The sequence below is a fragment of the Saccopteryx bilineata genome, chromosome 7 (assembly GCF_036850765.1).
Source record: "Saccopteryx bilineata isolate mSacBil1 chromosome 7, mSacBil1_pri_phased_curated, whole genome shotgun sequence".
NCBI lineage: Eukaryota > Metazoa > Chordata > Mammalia > Chiroptera > Emballonuridae > Saccopteryx > Saccopteryx bilineata.
The window spans coordinates 108,382,194-108,402,210 of record NC_089496.1 but is presented as its reverse complement, the minus strand read 5'-3'; the positions used below and the strand labels follow the sequence as shown (position 1 = coordinate 108,402,210).

At 47.0% G+C, this 20,017-nt stretch overlaps 1 protein-coding gene across 1 annotated transcript in view; it reads right to left on the bottom strand.

Annotated features, from left to right (window-relative positions):
• The window catches only part of ABRAXAS2 (abraxas 2, BRISC complex subunit), a 31,959-nt gene extending 12,279 nt beyond the window's left edge, over positions 1–19,680 (bottom strand). The window contains exons 1-4 of the mRNA XM_066239521.1: positions 19,582–19,680; positions 14,074–14,164; positions 8,813–8,849; positions 6,609–6,675 (exon numbers count right to left, since the gene is read on the bottom strand). Coding sequence (XP_066095618.1) covers positions 6,609–6,675; positions 8,813–8,849; positions 14,074–14,164; positions 19,582–19,680 — 294 coding nt within the window. The remainder of the gene's footprint in view (positions 1–6,608; positions 6,676–8,812; positions 8,850–14,073; positions 14,165–19,581) is intronic.
• Between the last annotated feature and the right edge of the window lie 337 nt (positions 19,681–20,017).

The following is a 20,017-nucleotide window of genomic DNA, read 5'->3' as shown; positions in this document are numbered from 1 at the left end:
AGCATTGACCTGGAAGTGCTGAGGTCGCCAGTTCGAAACCCTGGCTTGCCTGGTCAAGGCACATATGGGAGTTGAAGCTTCCAGCTCCTCCCCCCATTCTCTATGTCTCTCCTCTCTCACTTTCTCTCTCTCTCTCTCTCTCTCTCTCTCCCTCTCCTCTCTAAAATGAATAAATTAAAAAAAATATTTTCTCTGCCAGGTACTGTTTCAAGTACACATGTATTTTTTAAGGCTAACATTTCAAATGTACCTTTTTAGGTAGTACATACATTAACTCTTCTGAGGTAAAGATACAATTTTGTAACTTTCCTGGGGGCTAAAAATCCAGAGTAGGATCAACTATAAAGCTTCTTACTCATCTAAATATCACATATCTTTGCTTTTATCCTAGAAATTTGGATTTTTGAAAAAACCCTTAGAGAGTGTATATTATGTCTAAGATGTCCCAGGAAATACAATGAAATATAAAATATAGTTCTTGCCCTTAACAAATACCATGAAAAATAAAGTATAATTTCCAAGTAAATAGAAACAGCAAACTTGTATCTTTAATTATAAAGGGAAAAAAAACATTTGTTTTAGCACAAAGTTCTATACAATCAAAACTGCAGATCGACCTTTAACTTTTTTGGAAATCTTGGCCTTAGGAAAAGCAAAGTTAACTCCACATAGCACTTATGATTGGTCTACTATGTGTCAAAACAGCAAGCCCTATTTTATAACCCACAAGTCAATTTGGAAATGTGTCCCAATCTACCACTGAAAAACCTACATAGTAGTTTATTGATTGAGAGAAAGGAAGGGAGAGAGATGAGAAGCATCAACTTGTAGTTGTGGCACTTCAGTTGTTTATTGATTGCTTCTCATATGTGCCTTGACGGGGGTGGGGGTGGGGTGCAAGCCAAACCAATGACCCTTTGCCCAAGCCAGAAACCTTGGGCTCAAAGCCAGCAATCTTGAGGTTCAAGCCAGCGACCTTTGGGCTCAAGCCAGCGAGCCTGCACTCAAACTGGACAATCCCGCATTCAAGCAGGCTACCTCAGAGTTTTGATCCTGGGACGTCAGTGTTCACTGCGCCACCACCAGTCTGTTATATAAATAGTAGTTTACATAGTAATTCTTTTCAATTCTTTTTTTTAATTAAAGAAAATTTTAATGAGAGTTGGCATTCAATATTATATAAATTTTAGGCGTACAGCCTAGTGGTTAGACATTTACATAACTTATGTGGTGATCCCCCGATATAAATTTTCAATCATAAAGTACATTAAAAAAAACCTATCAGCTAGTCTCCCTCATCAGCAGCACTCCCTTGCCCAAAGTGAACACTTTTAAGTCTGGTTGGCTTCCTTCTAGATCTTTTTCTAGACATTTAAACACTTATTCAGACTGTTTTAAATAGGCCTAAATTATACTATTTCCTTTTTCATTTACCATGAACTTAGAGATCTTTCTATGTCATTACATGAGAAGCTACCTCATTCTTTTCAACGGCTACTTCACATCCCATAGAACGGAGGTACCAACCTCATGTACTTACCCACACCCCACTGGTGGACACTTAGATTGCTTTCAAAATTCCCACTATTAAGCGAAGATGCAACAAACATCCTTGTACACTGGATCAAGAGGCCAGACTGCTAGGTTTAAACCTTGGCCTCCACTGTTACTCGCTGGTGACCGTAAGCAAGTGACTTAATCTTAGGTGCCTCAACAGTGAAGTGGGAATAACAGGAATGTACTCCAGAGGTTGCAAGGATTAAATATGTCACTACCCGGAAAGTCTTAGAACACGGCCTGGCACAGAGCTGACGTTGTCAAGAATGCCGGTTTTTCATATCTTTGGGCCTAGATGTATTTACTTGGGACTGATTCCTAGAGGTGACGGTGCACATTTAAACTTGTTATTGTAACACCCTCCTCCTAAATCTCTGTCACCTTACTCCCATCATGTACAGCTCCCCGCTCCCCACAGCCCTGCTGACAGGGGCATCAGCAGTCCTTCCAGCTCTGCCAATCTGATGGCAAAATATGGTGTCACGTTTCAGTTTGCACTTCCTGCTGGAGGTTAAACACCTTTTCATTTATTTCCTGGCCATTAGTGGATTTCTTTTCTTTTTCTTTCTTTTTTGTTGTATATGTGAATTTTCTCCTGATAATCTATATTCATTTTTCTCACTTTAAATTATCTCATCTGTTAAAAATAATACTTCCTGGAACTTTATTTTTTTAATTTTTATTGATTTTAGAGAAAGAAGGAGAGAGAGAGACAGGAACATTGATCTGTTCCTGTATGTGCCCTGACCGAGGATCGAATTGGCAACCTCTGCACTTTGGGACGAAGTTCTAACCAAGCAAACTATTTGGCCACCTGTGTGTGTGTGTGTGTGTGTGTGTGTGTGTGTTTAAGATTTTATTTATCAATTTTAGAAAGAGAAAACAGAGAGAGAAAGAGGTGGGGGGAGGCAGGAAGCAGCAACTTGTAGTAGTTGCTTCCTGTATGTGCCTCGACTGGGCAAGCCCGGGGTTTCAAACTGGCGACCTCAGTGGTCCAGTCGACGCTCTATCCACTGCGCCACCACGGTCAGGCACTTCTTGGAACTTTTAATACATAGTGAGTGTTCTAGAAAATTGCGCTCCAATAAGAATTTTCACGGAACAAATTTTAGTTTTAGAAAGTATAATAAATAAAAGCGTCAACCTGGAATGCTGAGGTTGTGGGTTCAAAACCCTGGGCTTGCCCGGTCAAGGCACATATGGGAGTTGATGCTTCCTGCTCCTCCCCTCTTCTCTCTCTCTCCCCTTTAAAAAAAAAAGATTAAAAAAAAAAAGAAAGTATAATTAGGACTTATTATCTAAAACAAGAAAATAAAGGGGACGAGGAGGTAAGGCAGCGTCTGGGAGAGGAAGGGTAGCCCGGAAGAGAGTCCAGACAGAGTGCGCCCGGGCCAGGCACTGAACATGGGAGAGCCGGAACAGAGTCCAGGCGGAGCGCGCCCGGGCCAGGCACTGAACCTGGGAGAGCCGGAACAGAGTCCAGGCGGGGCGCGCCCGGGCCAGGCACTGAACCTGGGAGAGCCGGAAGAGAGTGCAGGCGGAGCGCGCCCGGGCCAGGCACTGAACCTGGGGGAGCCGGAAGAGAGTGCAGACGGAGCGCGCCCGGGCCAGGCACTGAACCTGGGGGAGCCGGAACAGAGTGCAGACGGAGCGCGCCCGGGCCAGGCACTGAACCTGGGAGAGCCGGAACAGAGTGCAGACGGAGCGCGCCAGGGCCAGGCACTGAACATGGGAGAGCCGGAAGAGGGTCCAGACGGAGCGCGCCCGGGCCAGGCACTGAACCTGGGAGAGCCGGAACAGAGTGCAGACGGAGCGCGCCAGGGCCAGGCACTGAACATGGGAGAGCCGGAAGAGGGTCCAGACGGAGCGCGCCCGGGCCAGGCACTGAACATGAGAGAGCCGGAAGAGAGTGCAGGCGGAGCGCGCCCGGGCCAGGCACTGAACCTGGGAGAGCCGGAAGAGGGTCCAGGCGGAGCGCGCCCGGGCCAGGCACTGAACATGGGAGAGCCGGGAGAGGGTCCAGGCGGAGCGCGCCCGGGCCAGGCACTGAACCTGGGGGAGCCAGAACAGAGTCCAGGCGGAGCGCGCCCGGGCCAGGCACTGAACATGGGAGAGCCGGAAGAGGGTCCAGACGGAGCGCGCCCGGGCCAGGCACTGAACCTGGGAGAGCCGGAAGAGAGTGCAGGCGGAGCGCGCCCGGGCCAGGCACTGAACATGGGAGAGCCGGAAGAGAGTGCAGGCGGAGCGCGCCCGGGCCAGGCACTGAACCTGGGAGAGCTGGAACAGAGTGCAGACGGAGCGCGCCAGGGCCAGGCACTGAACATGGGAGAGCCGGAAGAGGGTCCAGACGGAGCGCGCCCGGGCCAGGCACTGAACCTGGGAGAGCCGGAACAGAGTCCAGGCGGAGCGCGCCCGGGCCAGGCACTGAACCTGGGAGAGCCGGAAGAGAGTCCAGACGGAGCGCGCCCGGGCCAGGCACTGAACATGGGAGAGCCGGGAGAGGGTCCAGGCGGAGCGCGCCCGGGCCAGGCACTGAACCTGGGAGAGCCGTGAGAGGGTCCAGGCGGAGCGCGCCCGGGCCAGGCACTGAACCTGGGGGAGCCGGAACAGAGTGCAGGCGGAGCGCGCCCGGGCCAGGCACTGAACATGGGAGAGCCAGAACAGAGTGCAGACGGAGCGCGCCCGGGCCAGGCACTGAACATGGGAGAGCCGGAAGAGAGTCCAGGCGGAGCGCGCCCGGGCCAGGCACTGAACCTGGGGGAGCCGGAACAGAGTGCAGACGGAGCGCGCCCGGGCCAGGCACTGAACATGGGAGAGCCGGAAGAGAGTCCAGACGGAGCGCGCCCGGGCCAGGCACTGAACCTGGGGGAGCCGGAAGAGAGTGCAGGCGGAGCGCGCCCGGGCCAGGCAAGGAACATGGGAGAGCCGGAACAGAGTGCAGACGGAGCGCGCCCGGGCCAGGCACTGAACATGGGAGAGCCGGAAGAGAGTCCAGACGGAGCGCGCCCGGGCCAGGCACTGAACATGGGAGAGCCGGAAGAGAGTCCAGACGGAGCGCGCCCGGGCCAGGCACTGAACATGGGAGAGCCGGAACAGAGTCCAGGCGGAGCGCGCCCGGGCCAGGCACTGAACCTGGGAGAGCCGGAAGAGAGTGCAGACGGAGCGCGCCCGGGCCAGGCACTGAACATGGGAGAGCTGGGCCAGGATGCCGGTGCTGCGCTAGCTCCCTTGCCCAGGAGGGCACGTGACTGCGTCAGACAGAGCACCTCCTGAGCGTGCTGTCACTCACAAAGCCATCTGTCTACCTTCGGTCCTACCCCACACTTCCCGCTCCTCCTGTTATCTTACCTGCTGTTCTTTCTCCCTTTACACCTGACAGAGGTGCTGAGACTAAGCTAGTCACAACAGTGCCATTCCTCTGACCTTTGGGGTCTTTCGGAGACACCTGAGGGACCATGTCCCACACTACCATGATTGTTTTCATCCACAGGTAATCTTTTAAAAGCTTGTCTGAAATACATACTCCTAAAAAAGGCATTCTGTTTTCTGTTTGACAAGTTGAAAACTTTTTTTTTTTTTTTTTACAGAGAGTGAGTCAGAGAAAGGGATAGACAGGGACAGACAGACAGGAACAGAGAGAGATGAGAAGCATCAATCATTAGTTTTTCATTGCGCGTTGCAACACCTTAGTTGTTCATTGATTGCTTTCTTATATGTGCCTTGACCGCAGGCCTTCAGCAGACCGAGTAAACCCTTGCTGGAGCCAGCGACCTTGGGTTCAAGCTGGTGGGCTTTTCCTCAAACCAGATGAGCCCACACTCAAGCTGGTGACCTCAGGGTCTCGAACCCAGGTCCTCTGCATCCAAGTGTGATGCTCTATCCACTGCGCCACTGCCTGGTCAGGCAAGTTGAAAACTTTTATTGGTACTTTTTCCCTCAAGTGGTGGTTTAAATTTCTAGAATTTACATATCAAGGTAAAAATTATGAAATTAATGCATGTGTATGAAATATTTACAAATTATTTTTTAAATTACAAAGTAGAAAGATAAAACCACTCAACTCAATTATTATTTATTTTTGGAGTATAAGTTCATTTTTTCTTCCTCTGATCTATTTTTTTTTTTTTTTGTATTTTTCCAAAGTTGGAAGTGGGGAGGCAGACAGACAGACCGGAATCCACCCAGCATGCCCACCAGGGGGCATTGCTCCATTGCAACTGGAGCCATTCTAGCATCTGAGGCAGAGGCCATGGAGCCATCCTCAGCACCTGGGCCAACTTTGCTCCAGTGGAGCCTTGGCTGTGGGAGCGGAAGAGAGAGAGATACAGAATAAGAGGGGGAGGGGTGGAGAAGCAGATGGGCACTTCTGTGTGCCCTGGCCATGAATCAAACCTGGGACTTCTACACACTGGGCTGACACTCTACCACTGAGCCAACCGGCCAGGGCTCCTCCTTTGATTTTTAAATAATGGAATCAGCCTGACCAGGCAGTGGTGCAGTGGATAAGGTATTGGCCTGGGATGCCAGAGGACCCAGGTCAAAGTCCGAGGTCGACGGCTTGAGCACGGGCTCATCTGGCTTGAGTGCGGAGTCTCTGGCTTGAATGTGGTATCATAGACATGAACCCATGGTCACTGGCTTGAGCCCAAGGTTGCTGGCTTGAAGCCCAAGGTTGCTGGCTTGAGCAAGGGGTCACTTGCTCTGCTGTAGCCCCCTGGTCTACGTATGAGAAAGCAATCAATGAACAACTAAGGTGCCACAAAACAAAAAATTGATGCTTCTCATCTCTCCCTTCCTGTCTGTCTGTCCCTATCTGTCCCTTTCTCTGTCACACTCTCACAAAAAAAAAAAAAAATCATACTATAAATATCTGAACTTTTTTTATTGTTATATTGTAAACATTGTCTCACATCTGTAATTTACCTTTAAAATTTACTCAAGGTAACAGAACTGGCATATATTAATAGCAAGTTGCAATGTTCATTTAGATTCCTTTCTGGTGATGAGATAGAAGGATTTCCAAATGGGAACGGGCCACAAATGTAACATACCTTTCTCCGATCCTTAAGAATCCTGTCCAAACTCTCTTCATTAACTTTGCTTGCATAGTCATAAAAACTGTTTTTCAAAAAAAGAGAAATATTGTATTAAAACCACATGATATGGTTACTTGGATACGCTTAGCAATGTGTGTATGGACCATTAATAAGTATATAGAGAAATTAATCTAAACGCTTTACGGATAGCCGGTATCTTTTGCATCAAAGAATACTCAGGAGACTGTTACAATCAAGGGGTATTACTTTCACACGAGGGAGGTGCTGATCGTAACTAATTTTAAAATATGTAGTTTCAAAGGGCTGTAACATCTTTTCCTTGTTTCTAAGTATCAATTACTTATAGGGAAAAAAATAAGGACACAGGAGCTCATTTTCTGAGCAATGAAGTCAGGAAACTAGCACTGTTGAAATCTTAGCCAGAACTCTGGCTGCACGCTCCCTCAGGTCATTCTGCTTTGATTCCGCCTCCATGCTGGAAGGTACTGCTTCAGCCTAACAAGTTTTATTCCCGCTTTTGTAGCTAGAGGACCCCAAGTTAAGTGATTTGCTCGAAATCACAGAGCTGGTAGCTGAAGGAGCTGCAATTCCGAAGTCAGGCCTGGCTTGCTTCTAATCAAATGCCCTCACCCCTAAAACAGACCAATCCAGCCAGGATCCCATGCTGAGCAGTGCAGCACAATAGTGTGCGGGCTTTTCCAGCACCAGCTGTGGTTCAGGAATGCTGCCCCCCCCACCACACCCAGGCTTCACAGGGCATGAAGACGTTCAAGACTCAGTGTAAGCACTGAACGGGGAGTCAGGAAATGCCAGCTCCAGCTCCGCTTTGCTTCTCCCTGTGCCCTGAGCACGTACGTCACTTAACCTGTCTGTCCCATTTCCCTTTCTGCAAGAGTTTCGAGTGGACATATGGTTTCTAAGATTTCTTTCAGCTCCAAGAATTAGGAGTCTATGACTTGAACTGAGTGAAGTTCCTGTTCTGGTATGACTTTGCTGACAGTGTTTAAGGAATTCCGCAGAAGGGCAAGGCTGGGAACACTTAGCAAAGCTCTGGATAGTCAGAGCTAAACTAGCACTTTCATGGACCAGACAGAGGCATGGTGTGGACCAGGGCCCAAATCGTTTCATTTGCTCTATGATTTCTTCTCAAATGATCTGCTGGTTGTTGGTCTTACTTCCCACTCCTCTCTCAGGTCTGTGTAAATCTACAACAGACGAGTTCCTGGCTCCTGTGAGGCCTTGTCCACAGGTAGCCGTCTTACATGAAGACAAAGCTCTGAAATAATGAGAGGGGAAGTGTGTGTGTGTGTGTGTGTGTGAGAGAGAGAGAGAGAGAGAGAGAGAGAGAACAGGATACGAGTCCCCAGGGGCTCTTGGTGCGAGGCCAGCTGAGAGTGAGTGAGTGGTCAAGGTGAAAGCTGCAGGGGACACACAGCAGGCTGGCCAGGTGCAGGGAGCTGGCAGGTGTTTAAAGGAGGACGAGATGCCCAGACAGTGAACTGAATAGTGTGAGCAGCATTGCCTGGCTTCCTAGAAGGGCCTTTGTGAATTTAAGAAACAGAGATAACATCATTGTACAGCCATCAACCAGTAGAAGGGTTTGGAGCTCAGAAAGAAGGCAGAGGCCTGAGCAGGGCTTGAGGAGCGGAAGTCCAGCATGTGGAAACACTGCCATTCCCCCCACCCTCCATGTCTCCCTTCTGAGTGTCTCTCCTTCCATGTTTTTCTCTTTCTGTCCTTTAGTTGGTCACAATATGCAACTGGTGTACAGTAACTTAAATAAACACAAGAAGTTTTATGCTCTCTTTGGTTATATTTTAAAGTGGAATACTGAACACTTTTTTATCTTAAAAACACCCTTAAATTATTTTTTCTGTATGTGCTCCTGATTAACTTCCTTCGCTAGGGTTGGAGAGCTCTTGCTAGGAGATGGGTGGGAAGGCATCCATTCTAATCACTGACGCCACGACTTACACTTGGCCTCAAGTATATAAGAGGGATACAGATTTATACCTCCCCTTTCCTAACCTAACACAGTGCCGCACACACATTTGGCACTCAATAAATAAGTGAACTTGGACATCATCACTAGTACTTGTGACTTCTAGTCATAATCAGCTGCAGGCATAAATTCACAAGCTTTTAATCAATCAATCTTTTAGTAAGAGCTAAAAGCTACAAAGAAGAGTGTGGCTTACCTAAAAAGTTTTGAACAAGGCTGGTGGTTATGGATTTCTGTAATTACAAAGAGAAATACATCTTAGTCAATCATGTAAAATATAGGCAACTATAAAATAGCCCACGTATTTTTGTTTTGTTTTTGCCCAAATCTCAGATAATAAAAGAATAGTTCTCTTCGAAATAAGTGCTGTGTATACACTAGTGAAGCACTGTACCTTCTTACCATTTCAATGCGGGCACGTTCCCAGAACCAAATTCTCACTGATCCAGGTGTGATGAGCACGCCCCTGAAAGCTTCTGTTCAGGGGCAGGCGGCTGGTGTGCCCGGTGTGCCCTCATTCAACCTCACCTAGTTAGAGCACAAGGGGGAGGAGGAACCACTGACTGGAAGCATTTAATCAAGGTGGATAAAAACTGCAGGGACAGCTTGGGGAGAGAGTCTTAATCACTCTACCATCAATAACCTACTAACAATGCAGGACAAGTTGGGCCAGGTGTTTTGAAGAGGAAGGGAGAAAACTCTGGAAGTCTATTAACCCTTTCAAAGATGGTTGGCACCAAGAGAAACCATTATTTATAAGGCGATCTGAAAAGAGTGATTAACCAGAGTGAACAATTTCTTCATGCTCATCAGGAGGCTAAGGTTCTGGTCTGCTTTATAAGACCCTGAGACTAATTAGCCATTCGATTCTATTAATAACATTCTCCTGGACAGCGACTGATTACCTGCTGTTTAAAATGTCACAGCCCAGAGTTACAGGCTGCAATTTTAACTCAATTAAAATGAAACTACAACCCTAAAAGGCACAGAGTCTGTACTGCTCTCTATACCACTGCAACAGCTGCCAGAACAGATGCCCAGATGCTACGCTTCCACCAGAGAGGAAAGTTCACTCGCCCAGCAGGCTGCTGGCAAAGGGATACAAGTAAAAAAGCCTCATCTAGAAACATGGCCTTCTTCTGTCACCAAAATGATACAGTCTATCTTCCTAAGTTATTTCAGAGATACTTTTAGCAAAGCAATTAGAATGTGAAACATCTGTAGCAAAAACATTACTTAGACTTCCAGGAAAAGGAAAAAAACGCATCTCCTACTTCACAGGAAAGAATATTTTAAGAAAATCCCTAGAGTAAATGCTGCACTCTGAATCCACCTCCAGTCATCAATCTGCCCCAGCAGCCTTCTTTCATGATTTACAACCTGGGTCAGAGGCACACTAAAAGCATGCTCTAGAGATCACGTGGTGTTTCCTAAAGAAGTGAAAGCTCCCCCCATATAAGATTTTTTGCATTATCTAGCTAAGCGCTCCACACAGCAAACGGGGCAACGGGCCACACAACAGAGCTGAGGATCAGAATGAAGCTGGCAGGCACGTTACCAATAGGTGCGCCTTCGGCAGGGCCGACTTGCAGGGACCCCGACTCCCCCACGCCTGCGCAGACTCCTCCGCGTGTGTGTTTGTATGGTATCTGCGCGCGTCCTTACAAATCCCCCTCCGGAGGTGCTGCTGTTCCTGCTCATCCTCCCGTCTAGGCTTCCCTCCCTCCTTCCCCTCCGTTCCCTCCAGTAGCTGCCACTCCATCACCTCCATGAACCAAGGACACGCTTCCAAAGTGAGTTAGGGTAGCTTTTACAATTACCGTAATGTGTATCCAAAACAAGATACAGACGCTCTGTGTTCAAAATGTGATACTTTATATTCGAATTCCTCCTTTACCATTCCGAGTCAGGTCAACGTGTCTGTGCATGGATTCACACATTTTCAACAAATAATCTATTTGGTCAATTTATTTTATTTAAAACACCTTATTTTGGAGGGTAAACTGTGCCAGAAAGTTCCTGCACAATAATGCTGCGGAAAACAACTCAAGCACTTTGCTTAACGTTTGGCCTTTCGACCCAGGTTTCAATCCCAGAGTCCCTGGTTGACATTTTCTAATACGGGCCTTATTTATTTATTTTTAATGTAGCGTTGGCATACAATATTAGTTTCACGATTATAACACAGCGATTTAACATTTATACACTTTACGAGTGATCACCACAGTGAGTCTAATAACCATCTACCACATCCAGTTATGATGATGTACTGTTTCCACAGAGGCTGCACTAACTGTACTCGCACTCGGGGTGCACGAGGGCTCTCTTTCCTCCACATCCGCCAGCACTTGTTCTTTGCTGTCTTTCTGATAATAGCTATCCTGCCAGGTGTGAGGGGATATTTTTGTGGTATTGATTTGCATTTTCCTGAACATTAGTCATGTTGAGTATTGTTCATTTGTCGGCCATCTGTATGTCTTCTTTGGAGAAATGTCTACTCAGGTGCTCAGCTCATTTTTTAATTGGATCTTTTTTTTTTTTTTTTTGCATTTTTCTGAAGCTGGAAACAGGGAGAGACAGTCAGACAGACTCCCGCATGCGCCCGATCGGGATCCACCCGGCATGCCCACCAGGGGCGAAGCTCTGCCCACCAGGGGGTGATGCTCTGCCCCTCCGGGGGTCGCTTTGCCGCGACCAGAGCCACTCTAGCGCCTGGGGCAGAGGCCAAGGAGCCATCCCCAGCGCCCGGGCCATCTTTGCTCCAATGGAGCCTTGGCTGCGGGAGGGGAAGAGAGAGACAGAGAGGAAGGCGTGGCAGAGGGGTGGAGAAGCAAATGGGCGCTTCTCCTGTGTGCCCTGGCCGGGAATCGAACCTGGGCCTCCACACGCTAGGCCGATGCTCTACCGCTGAGCCAACCGGCCAGGGCTTAATTGGATTTTTTTTGGGGGGGGTATTTTTTTCCTGAAGTTGGAAACAGGGAGGCAGTCAGACAGACTCCCGCATGCGCCTGACTGGGATCCACCAGGCACACCCACCAGGGAGCGATGCTCTGCCCATCCGGGGCGTCGCTCTGTTGCAACTAGAGCCATTCTAGCGCCTAAGGCAGAGGCCACAGAGCCATCCTCAGCACCCGGGCAAACTCTGCTCCAATGGAGCCTCGGCTGTAGGAGGGGAAGAGAGAGACAGAGAGGAAGGAGAGGGGGGAGGTGGAGAAGCAGATGGGCACTTCTCCTGTGTGCCCTGGCCGGGAATCAAACCCGGGACTCCTGCACGCCAGGCCGACGCTCTACCACTGAGCCAACCGGCCAGGGCCGGGTTTTGTTGTTGTTTTTTTTAATGTTGAATTGTTATGAGTTCTTTATATATTTTGGATATTAACCCCTATTGGCTACATCACTAGCAAATATCTTCTCTTTTTCAAAGGAGGCTGCCTTTTCATTTTGTTAATGATTTCCTTAGCAGTTTTGAAAACATTTGAGTTTGATGAAGTCCCATTTGTTCATTTTTTCTTTTGTTGAGCCTGCCCGAGGACACATATGCAAAAAGATATTGCTAGGAGTAATGTCAGAAAGTTTACTGCCTGTTTTCTTCTAAGAGATTTATGGTTCTATCTTACACTTAAGTATTTCATCCACAATATGTACTTACTTATAAAAGAAAAAAGATAACATTACATTTAAGAGGATACTAGCAAACACATGATCCAAAAGATCCATAATAATTTCAAATAATGAAATGAATGTAAATGATAAAGGTTCTACAGCAAAAGATGGTTGTCATGGCACTGTATTAACTGGGACTCGTATCGGCCAGTATTCCTCCATTTCTACAATATATGGGAACTGGTGTTTACTGCAAGAGCCAGAAGATTTATGAATCAAAGAATCATAACATTATGCTATAGGATTTGAATTACTTTACCATTCTATTTCTTTAAAAACCCACAGCTAGAATACTCATCAGAAATGCTCCCTTTGTGACCATGCCAGATGAGAGAGCGCTTTCTCGCATGGTTTGCTGTCAGGTACCTAGATCTGACATTTTAACCTTCATTTACCAAACTAATTTGGAAAACTCACGTGCAAACAATAAATAATTGCACAGATGTCCAATGAAACCAAATTCTCCATTTCAAGACTTTAAAGGAGCAAGGCAAAAAAAAACAAAAATAAAACTTCAATGAGAAACTAGCTGGACCCATATATGTACACCAAGTCTTTATTTACTATGGGAGTGGGTTTTACAGTTTGGTCCTTTCGGACAGAGTTCAGTCTCATTTCCCTGCAATGCCGCCCTCCCCTCAATCCTCGCCCTGGCCTCCCACTCCACGTACTAGAGCTACCAGAACAGGCTTAAAATTGATGACTTGGCCTCACGTGACCTGACCTCCCAGCAGTATTTCAAACCACTCACCTCACACAAACTGTCTTTAATCACAGAAACAGGCCGAACCCCGTGTATGTTTTAATGCACTCCTTGCTGCCGTTCCTCTGATCGTGCACCCTGGTCCTGAGCTCACCTCCTCAGGGCATCTTTGCTGATTTCACCCACATGCCGATCTCCTTTGTTCCTTTCTTGTAGTGCTCGTCTTGCACTGCCTGGGTTTATCTGTATACCTGTTTCATCCTCGCCACACTCCCGGGAGGTATTCCTCACTGCCTAACACATGCCGTGTATATACATCAACAAATTGTTGGCTGCATGAACGAATAAAATGTCCCTTGCTTTTTTTTTTGAGTATCAGGATATGCTGTTTGGGGATAAACTTGAGATGCAGCTAAAAGGACTATGATCCTTATTTACGAAAAGGAGACTGATCCAGAGACTATAGGCCCATCTATAAATACTCCTTCATCTTCCCCAAGAATCTCCCCCAACCGACTGCTGGACTTGATTCCTCAAAAGGCTGCAAAGATTTAGCAAATATCTCACACAAACAAGCGTGAATATCTTTGCCAGACCCCACAGAAAGGACCTGCATAACACAGCCTTTCATTACAGGAGGTGATGTTCGCAAAAGGGATGGCCTCATTTGCAAACCTGAGGTTCACAGTGGTTTTGAACAGACTATCAGGTGCTACAGCACACAGAAATTCATTGACACACATTGACCATCTCATTAGCCAAAAGCAGGCCCATAGTTCTTATTGAAATACTGGTCAGTTTGTTCATTTAAATGTACCTGTTCTTTATTTTAAATCAAAGTCTGATCAGTTAGTGTGTAAGGGACAGCTTTATAGAATACGTAAATCTACAGCTATGCACTGTAGATTTATACTTTCTTATAAAAACATTTCGTATCATTTATCAGTTCAAATAATTGGCTTTGTGATTTAAGTAGTTTCCTATGTACTTTCCCAATCTTTTAGATTAAAATCAGTTTAGGGCCATAGAGCAAGTAAACAGTATCCATACACAAAAAGAGTATTTCCAAGGTCGGTGATAAACTGACTTACCAATGACTTGCAGAAATTCTGTGTTGCTGATTTGTGAGTCACTGATGCTAAAAGTTTCTTCTTGTCTTACCTCTCCCAGCAAAAATCCTTCCTAAAAGTAATAAAAGAAAGTAGTTGCAGACTAAAAATAAAGATGATTTCTACTGGAATTAAAAAGAATGTAGGACATAATAATCTTAACAATAATACAGACAAGCTTGGCACGGGAACTACTGTTCTATAAACCAACAAGTAAGACTTCAGCAACCTGAGATATATCTAGTAATTGAATTGTTTGAGAAAAGGATTCCATACACGATGAAATATTACTTTGACACCTTCAAGTGTTCCATTTTTATTCATTTATTTTTTTAAGTAAAAATGAGTAGAGTGAATTTATCACCTAAATCCGACTAAGTAGAATAACCAATGTAAAAAAAAGCGCAGGAAGTAGAAATATTCCACACTTGTGTTCTTGAAATAGCATACAATTTATTTCATTGTATCAAAAACGCTGCTAGCCTGACCAGGCGGTGGCGCAGTGGATAGAGCGTCGGACTGGGATGCAGAGGACCCAGGTTCGAGACCCAGAGGTCGCCAGCTTGAGCGCGGGCTCATCTGGTTTGAGCAAAAAGCCCACCAGCTTGAGCCCAAGGTCACTGGCTCCAGCAAGGGGTTACTCGGTCTGCTGAAGGCCCGCAGTCAAGGCACATATGAGAAAGCAATCAATGAACAACTAAGGTGTTGCAACGTGCAATGAAAAACTAATGATTGATGCTTCTCATCTCTTTTCGTTCCTGTCTGTCTGTCCCTGTCTATCCCTCTCTCTGACTCACTCTCTGTCTCTGTAAAAACAAAACAAAACAAAACAAAACGCTGCTAATATAAAACAATAAAGAAGTTAACACAATGTACAACTAATTGCTTTTTGTATAAGCTGGCATAGGAAATTAGGATCTGGGAGGGGGTTCCTATCACTCACATGTGTTTCTTTAATAAATGCAGGGGCTAGTTTGTTTATACCTTTGGAAAACATATACCCCCAAACTAATCTAGATTACTGAGCCTAACCTCCTGCTGGAGTACTGGCTGTCATGTTCAGCATAAGCAGCTGGGGAACCTAGACCCTCAGTGTCAGAATAACATCCCTGTAGAGCAAGGTCCCCAAACTACGGCCCGCGGGCCGCATGCGGGCCGCATGCGGCCCCCTGAGGCCATTTATCCGGCCCCCGCCGCACTTCCGGAAGGGGCACCTCTTTCACTGGTGGTCAGTGAGAGGAGCATAGTTCCCATTGAAATACTGGTCAGTTTGTTGATTTAAATTTCCTTGTTCTTTATTTTAAATATTGTATTTGTTCCTGTTTTGCTTTTTTTACTTTAAAATAAGATATGTGCAGTGTGCATAGGGATTTGTTCATAGTTTTTTTTATAGTCCGGCCCTCCAACAGTCTGAGGGACAGTGAACTGGCCCCCTGTGTAAAAAGTTTGGGGACCCCTGCTGCAGAGGGTGAGGAGAGAGGCTGTCCTGGCACCTTCCTCTCCAGACACACACATGGCTGACTCCTTCCCTTCACTAGGCTCTTCACTCAAATGGCACCTCATCAGAAAGGCTTTCCCTGGCCAATGTAACAACAACAAAAAGCCCCTGCCAGGCACTCTGTCCCCTTGACCCTGCATTCTTTTTCTCCTTAGTCTTCTCACTATCTGTCATTCTACATATTTATATGAATAAATGTCTACCCCCTCCCCCACTAAAATGTAAGCTCCACAGCGCAGGGACTTTGTTCTTGTTCATGGTTGTATCTCAGAGCCTAGCACCATGCCTAACACCTAGTAGGTGCTCAATTAATGCTGGTTGACTACATTTGTTGAAACAATGCTCTGTACTATATACCTCTCTATTCTAGATTGCTCCTTCAAATCAATTAAAGAAGATTCTTAGTTTAAGAACAGTCCCAATGGGACGTGAGAATCTGTGGGGGTAAACAGGAAAAGACAGCAGCTTTATAGCACAGCGTTTGCATTGGATTAAGGTAGTGGAGTATCCTAAAATCCCAAATCATCATTATAGGGCACTTCTCAAACTTGAGTAATATAAAAATCTCCTTTTAAAAAATTCTCTAGGCTCTGGCCGGGTGGCCCAGTGGGTAGAGTGTGGTCCCAGTGTGATGAGGTCATGGGTTCCATCCCCAGTCAGGGTACGTACAAAAAGCAACCAATGTGTGTACAACTAAGTGGAATAACGAGCTGATGCTTCTCTCTCTTTCTCCCCCCTAAGCCCCAAATCAATGGAAAAAGTTAAAAAAAATATTCTCTCGGACCTGAAGGAGTGCCCATGACTACTAATTTGAGAAATATTGACTAATAAAGCTTGTTTTAGCTTATAAAAGTCTTTAGGCTATGAGTTCTTACTACAAAAGAAATTTTGTAATAGGTTATTTTTTTATTTTTATTTTTATTTATTTTTTGTATTTTTCTGAAGTTGGAAACGGGAGACAGTCAGACAGACTCCCGCATGCTCCCAACCGGAATCCACCTGGCACGCCCACCAGGGGGCGATGCTCTGCCCATCTGGGGCGCTGCTCTGTTGCATCCAGAGCCATTCTAGCGCCTGAGGCAGAGGCCATAGAGCCATCCTCATTGCCCGGGCCAACTTTGCTCCAGTGAAGCCTCGGCTGCAGGAGGGGAAGAGAGAGACAGAGAGGAGGGAGAGGGGGAGGGGTGGAGAAGCAGATGGGCGCTTCTCCTGTGTGGCCCTGGCCGGGAATCGAACCCGGGACTCCTGCACGCCAGGCCGACGCTCTACCGCTGAGCCAACCGGCCAGGGCCTAAAACATTTTTTTAATCTAAGTGAAAAAAAAAACAAATTAGGCCCTGGCCGGTTGGCTCAGCGGTAGAGCGTCGGCCTGGCATGCAGAAGTCCCGGGTTCGATTCCCGGCCAGGGACACACAGGAGAAGCGCCCATCTGCTTCTCCACCCCTCCCCCTCTCCCTCCTCTCTCTTCCTCTCCTGCAGCCGAGGCTCCATTGGAGTAAAAGATAGCCCGGGCGCTGGGGATGGCTCCTTGGCCTCTGCCCCAGGCGCTAGAGTGGCTCTGGTTGCAACAGAGCGATGCCCCGGAGGGGCAGAGCGTCGCCCCCTGATGGGCAGAGCTTCGCCCCTGGTGAGCGTGGTCGGGCGCATGTGGGAGTCTGCCTGATTGTCTCTCCCCGTTTCCAGCTTCAGAAAAATACAAAAAACAAAACAAACAAACAAACAAACAAAAACAAATTAAAATTCTTATAGAACTTTAGAACATATCTTAAGAACATATCTACAGATTCTTGTGTTCCAATCTAGAATTACCAGATTTCACATATAAAGTTACAAGACACACAGTTAAATCTGAATTTCAGATAACAAATAATTTTCATGTAATATTTAGGATATACTTATACTAAAAATGATATTATTTACCTGAAAATCAAATTTAACTGGATACCCTATATTTCATCTGGCAACTCTACCACAGTTCTTAGTTTGAAAAACCCAAGTACAAAATGAATACTTATTTCTATAATGATCTGGGATTTCCTGAGCCACTGTTACTCTATAGCAAGAGTAGGCAAACTGTAGTGTGTGGGCTGAATTCAGCCTAATGCCTGTTATTACACAGCCCTCAAGCTCAGGATGATTTCTATACTTTTAAATGGCTGAAAAAAATTTAAAATAGAAATATTTCATAACATGAAAATCATATGAAATTCAAATTTCAGTGCCCATAAATAAAGTTTACTGGAAACAGTCATCTGAATTTATTGTCTCTGGTTGCTTTCTCCCTATAAGAGCAGAGAAGCTATTAGAAAGACCACATGGCACGTGGCCCTTTATAGAAAAAGTTTGCGAACTCCAACTAATTTCTTGCCTGGACGAAACAAGAATGTAATACAAAAGAAAATTCTTGGTTCTTCAACTGTAAAATATATAAAACTGAAGTAACTTTATTCCACATATACAATTGTGGATAGCTTAATATAAACCGGTATGGTCATATCCTATACAGCTGCCCACTGCTGTCATTAGAGAAAATTTACACCCCATATCTGACACAGTCTAGATATTAAAGAGATGTCTCTTGAATTAAATTAATAACAACCCAAGGAATGTGGCCATCTCAAACTGCCACATTACTTGTAGAAAGACAGCTTTTCAACAGGTAGCCGCTTAGTCTCACAATAATCTTGTCCTACACATAAACTGTGATACTACTAGGCAGTCCAAAAATTAGAGGTTAGAAGCATTATGTAAACAATATTTAACACCTCCGCGGACGCTAGGAGTATCACAAACCATCTATATATGGAACTGCATTACGTTATTAAATATGAGCTGCCCGCAGTATCAAAGGTCTTTGTGTCCAGAGACAGGAGCGGCCACTGGAAAAACCCATGCTGTGTACATTTTTATCGTTAATCTCTACCGTGAGCACTGAAAAAATGAAAGGCACCTTAATGTACTGCCATCCAATTTACTAATGGAAGCGCCTCTCTATGAAATAAGTTTTTACTCGTGGACACGGAGACCGCTGACATCAAACCAAAACCAGGTCTCCTCCCTCTGCAGTGTATTATTTTGCTTCGTAATGAGAACCACAAACCACTCCCCCGCCCCCACTTACTTAATAAATTTGAATGATGCACTCTTAGATATTATTTAAAGTAAACCCCCGATTTGGGGGTGGGGGGGAAGAACAAATTAAACACTTCTTTCCAAATGTAACAGAAAAAAAAATTATCTAGTTCCACAAAGAACTCCCATTCAGAGGTCAGTGACATTAAAAGACAATCCGTCAGATAAAAAGGCATTGAAGCCGCCCCGTGGTCTCCGAAGCCCATGCGTTTCCGATCGCTCGTACGGGAGGCCCCTGTCACTTCCCTATTTCGCCGCGACCGAGTTCCGTGGTCTTGAGGACACTCTGCCCAGGAGCTACACACGCAACTTCCAGGCAGGTCGACCCCCCTATACACACTGCACGCTCCCGCTTAACGTTTCCCGGGAAGAAAACACACGATCGCAGGGAACAAGTAGGAAGAGTGACAGCCACGCGTCCCCCTCGCCGCGCACCCCGCGACCACCCGGGAGACGGGCGGGCGGGGCCGGTGCCCGGTGCTCGGGCTCCTTCCCGACCCGGCTACCCCCACAGGTCGGGGAGCCTGACTCTCGAGGAGGGGCAGGTGCTCGGTGTCCACCAAGCGACCTCTGACACTGCCGGCGGCCGTCCGGGCCAGCTTTCCTCAACCTTGAGACCGTCCTGTGCCGGGACGGTCGGGCGGCGAGAGGCTCCGAGTGAGGGGGTCCATCCCGGGGCCAAAGGAGCCCCGGGCAAGCAGCAGGAGCTCGCCTGGGGCGGGTACGGTCCGGGTCATCAGTTCCTCGGACCGGCCCGGCCCGGGAGCCCGGGGTGGGGGACGAGCCTCATGCGGTCCGGGTAGGGCCCGAGACGGAGGCCGGAGGCTCCAGCGGCCACGGCGGGGGAGCCTGGCACCTACGTGGTCGGCGTTGCTGTTGGCGCTGTGGAAACACACAGCGCTGAAGGTGTAGCCCGAAATGGAAGCCGCCATGATGGAAATCTCCAACCCTCCCATCATGCCCCGCGGAGGGCACGCAGCCTTCCGGCCGGCTCCGCCGCTTAGCATCCTGGGAAATGAAGTCTTGGTGGGGGATGAGGCCAGGAGGCCGCAGGGCCCCAGCGTGAGAGCTGTCAAATGCGGGTTTAGGTGATCAGACCGACTCCCCCACGGTGGATCTTATGCCCCGCACACCTCAGACATTGCTTCGTCTGTACAGCCCTTGATAATTGCGCAAGCTGTTTAAAAACATTTATTTATTTATTTATTTTTATTCATGTTAGAAAGGAGAGAGAGAGGGAGAGAGAGAGAGAGAGAGAGAGAAGGGGGGAGGAGCAGGAAGCATCAACTCCCATAT